Source organism: Acomys minous (genome assembly GCF_964271855.1).
Source record: "Acomys minous genome assembly, chromosome: 1".
Taxonomy (NCBI): Eukaryota; Metazoa; Chordata; class Mammalia; order Rodentia; family Muridae; genus Acomys; species Acomys minous.
This window is the reverse complement of record NC_140483.1, coordinates 20,536,282-20,540,062: the sequence shown is the minus strand read 5'-3', so window position 1 is coordinate 20,540,062 and position 3,781 is coordinate 20,536,282. Positions and strand designations below refer to the sequence as shown.

The 3,781-nt window shown below is 40.5% G+C and overlaps 1 protein-coding gene across 1 annotated transcript; it reads left to right on the top strand.

Moving 5' to 3' along the window:
* Window positions 1-2,443: 2,443 nt before the first annotated feature.
* LOC311597280 (olfactory receptor 10J3-like) lies at window positions 2,444-3,450 on the top strand (the record flags this gene model as incomplete). The annotated part of the gene is made up of 1 exon (XM_084781513.1): window positions 2,444-3,450. Exon 1 carries the CDS (start codon window positions 2,461-2,463, stop codon window positions 3,448-3,450), a length of 990 nt encoding a protein of 329 aa, XP_084637639.1. The 5' UTR covers window positions 2,444-2,460.
* Between the last annotated feature and the right edge of the window lie 331 nt (window positions 3,451-3,781).

The window sequence follows — 3,781 nt, the reverse complement described above, 5'->3', positions numbered from 1 at the left end:
TGATCAACCACATAAGGAAAACAGGTTTAAGGAGAACAACAACACAGGAAGTTACGACAGACATCAGATGGTGAGTGTTGGTATGAAGTAGGAAGAAGGGAGTGGAGACAGAAACCTTTAGGAAGAACTGCCTGGGGGTGGATGAAAATTAAAGGAAAACAATTCAAATGAACTTTTGGCTCTCTAGATGAAGTTGATTGTTAACCATGACTAAGGGTACAAGGCTGGATCTCTCCAAGTAGAGTCTTCCATGTTGGGATCACTAATGGGAAGACAAAAAGTATAGTTGGATTAGCTCCTTTCTTGAATTCAGCATGGGACAAAAAAAAAACCTGAAATAAACATAGGATAGTGGTTATTTCTATAATGAACTGAAGTTTCCCCTTTTGGTGTTCACTACCCCCTTTAAAAGGCTCATCTATGCTCTTTCCCTCTTGTGGGTAGAATTTAAGAATGTCTATGCTGCCTTATAGAAGCCACGTTTTGTGTTGTGGGAGGATAGTTTTTGCAGTATCTCTGGGAGGAGAGGCAGTAGACGTGCAACTCTTTCTTTCAGGATGGCAGTGGGTGGTAGGTGCCAAGGTTTTGGAGACAATGAAGACTAGGACGGCGTTCTGTGGACAACTAACTCATCTTAGAATCTTTGCAGGCAACTTGCAATTGAGCACAGAATGGAAAAAATACCAGTCTCTGATGACTTTTATTTTCACTAGGTAAGTGGCACTGGCACTCATTCAGTGCCAGGAGTCTGGTCATATTTCATATCTTAACTGCCTTTCCCATGACCTAGATCTAATTCTCCAATAGCCAATAAGTTGTGCCTTGATTTCTTTAAACAGTTTTTATCATTAAAAACAGTTTTATCAAAAGATAATGGAGCCCACGAAATTGAATACATTTGATATGTGGATTTGACAAATTTGACCATAGTTACTTATTCATGAACTGTGTTTGTTTTTCGGTTTCTCTCTTAACCCAGCTATCACACTAATAATTAAGACTCTTATTATGTTATTTAAACAAGCTTCACAGCACAAGAATTGAGCAGTTATTACTCTAATTGTAACCCTCTAAGGTAATTTGCTTTCCTCTCAGTGTACATCCAGAGAGAGATACTTGCACTTTGTAGCTTTCCTTGCTGGGCTCTCTCTCCTGGTCTCACCTGGACATATCTCATGACTGAATCCCCTACTTTGTCTTCTAACTCCTTCTCCCTTGGCTGTCAGGAAGTCTAGGCCTGTTAGACCTGTCCTCTCCCCTGATCAACAATTGGCTGGAAGGTGCTTTATTGGCATATCAGGGAACAACTGGGAAGCAGTGTCTATATAGCATTGAGACTGGGGATTCTCAGAACAAGGATTGCAACCAGATATGGGGAGTACAGAAATCAGATTTTGAATTATACTTTATGTCTACAGTCACCACTACCAAGAAAAGACTCATTTTTCACCGTAAGGATTTTCTTGTGCCCCTTGATGTTTCCCCCACTTTGGCAGTAAAGTACTTAGCCTGAGATTAACACCCTTAACAAATTATAACTTGGCAATGAATTATCATCAAATATGTGCCCTATTCTGTAGGGCTGATATGAAAACCCAATTTGTGTTGAAGAACTAAAATATTATAGCAGTTGAATTACCACACCATAACTCCCTGGTCTTACACTCTGGTAAATATCATTCTTTGCTTTTATCATTTGACACTTTTAAGAACCTCATATAAACGAAACCATGCAGCATTTTATTTTTTATGAGTCACTCATTTAACTTATTCTATTATGATACATGTTTGTTTATTATGTTGCAAATGTAGTATTTTCTTTCTTTAATGCTGGATAGTATTTTGTTCTATATGAATGCCATGTTTTCATTTCTCAAGTTTATGTCTAGGGACATCTACGTTGTTTCCATAAGTTGTGTATGCACTGAGCCACAATGAAAAGTTTTATTTTCAACTCAAGTGTGCAGAAAGTTGTTCAGTATCACTAATCATGAGGGAAAGGGAAATCAACATCACAAGAAGACAGTTGCTAACAGTGACATTATGTTACACACATCTTATGAAGATATAGTAAAGGTTGCGGATGCCTAGGCAAACTGTAAATTTTTTATACTGTTGGTGGGGTTATAAAACCCCAGTATAGAAAAAGGAGACCCTTACATTTTAAAGGTAGAATTATCAAATGTTTCAGCAATCCAAATTTCTGGATATATGGTTGGAAAAAATTGAAATCAGGTTACCTTGACGACCTTATGCACTGTTTCCCTCTCTGCCCTCAATCCAAGGGTTCTTCTCTAACAACTCTACACTTCCACAGAAGAGGCTTGACACAGAGGAAGACTGAGCAAGGAGCCAATAGCTGAGTCCTGAAGTCACTGGGGTCCAGATCCCTGCCTGAGCTGGACATGCCATTTATAAAAGGTCTTGGTCCTGCCTACTCTATTTTATGTTTGACTCATCATGATTTTTTTCCTTTTTCTGAGATCCTTGAAGGCTACAAGTGCCTCAATGCCAAAGAAAAACTCCACCGTTGTGACTGAGTTCCTCTTTGAAGGTTTCTCCAGCTTTGGTTGGCAGCACAGGCTTGGCTTCTTTATTGTTTTTCTAACATTGTACCTTCTGACTCTGTCTGGCAACGTGATCATTGTGACAATTATTCGCCTGGACCGTCATCTCCATACCCCCATGTACTTTTTTCTGAGCATGCTCTCCATCTCTGAGACTTTCTATACCATTGCCATCATTCCTCGTATGCTCGCTGGCCTCCTTAATCCTTACCAGGCCATAGACATACAAAGCTGTGCAACCCAGCTCTTCTTTTATCTAACTTTTGGCATCAACAATTGTTTTCTTCTCACAGCAATGGGTTATGACCGCTACGTGGCTATCTGCAATCCTCTAAGGTATTCAGTCATTATGGGCAGGAAGGCCTGTATCCTCTTGGCATCTGGGTCACTGGCAGTTGGTTTAGGCATGGCTATTGTCCAGGTTACATCAGTATTTGGCCTACCCTTTTGTGATGGCTTTGTTATTGCCCACTTTTTCTGTGATGTGAGACCCCTGCTAAAGCTGGCCTGCACAGATACCACTGTCAATGAGATCATCAACTTTGTTGTCAGTGTCTGTGTCCTTGTCTTACCCATGGGCCTCGTCTTCATCTCTTATGTTGTCATCATCTCCACCATCCTTAAGATTGCCTCAGCTGAAGGTCGGAAGAAGGCCTTTGCCACCTGTGCCTCCCACCTTACAGTGGTCATCATCCACTATGGATGTGCCTCAATCATCTACCTAAAACCCAAGTCCCAGAGTTCTCTGGGACAGGACAGGCTCATCTCAGTGACTTACACTGTTATCACTCCTCTCCTGAATCCAGTGGTATACAGCTTGCGAAATAAGGAGGTCAAAGAGGCTCTACGAAAGGCCATGGGTCTTAGGGCTCTTTCCACTTAATAGAATATTCTTTGAAGACATTTTCTTTGATGCTATTGATATGAATTTAATTGTGTGTGTGTGTGTGTGTGTGTGTGTGTGTGTGTGTGTGTGTGTGTCTCCAAGCAATTTACTGGAATTGATTGATAAAACAGTAAGTTTCCTTCTGTGTAGGCATGTCTATCTGGGTCCTGCTCTAAGCACACATGCCTATAGGTGGCAGAAAAAATACACACCTCTGCTACTCACATCTCAATGCGTTCATATGCATTCATGTTTGACTACACGTATCTTACAATCTTTTAGTTATTTAATACAAATGAAGGAAAACTTGAAGTCTAGTAGGTTCCTA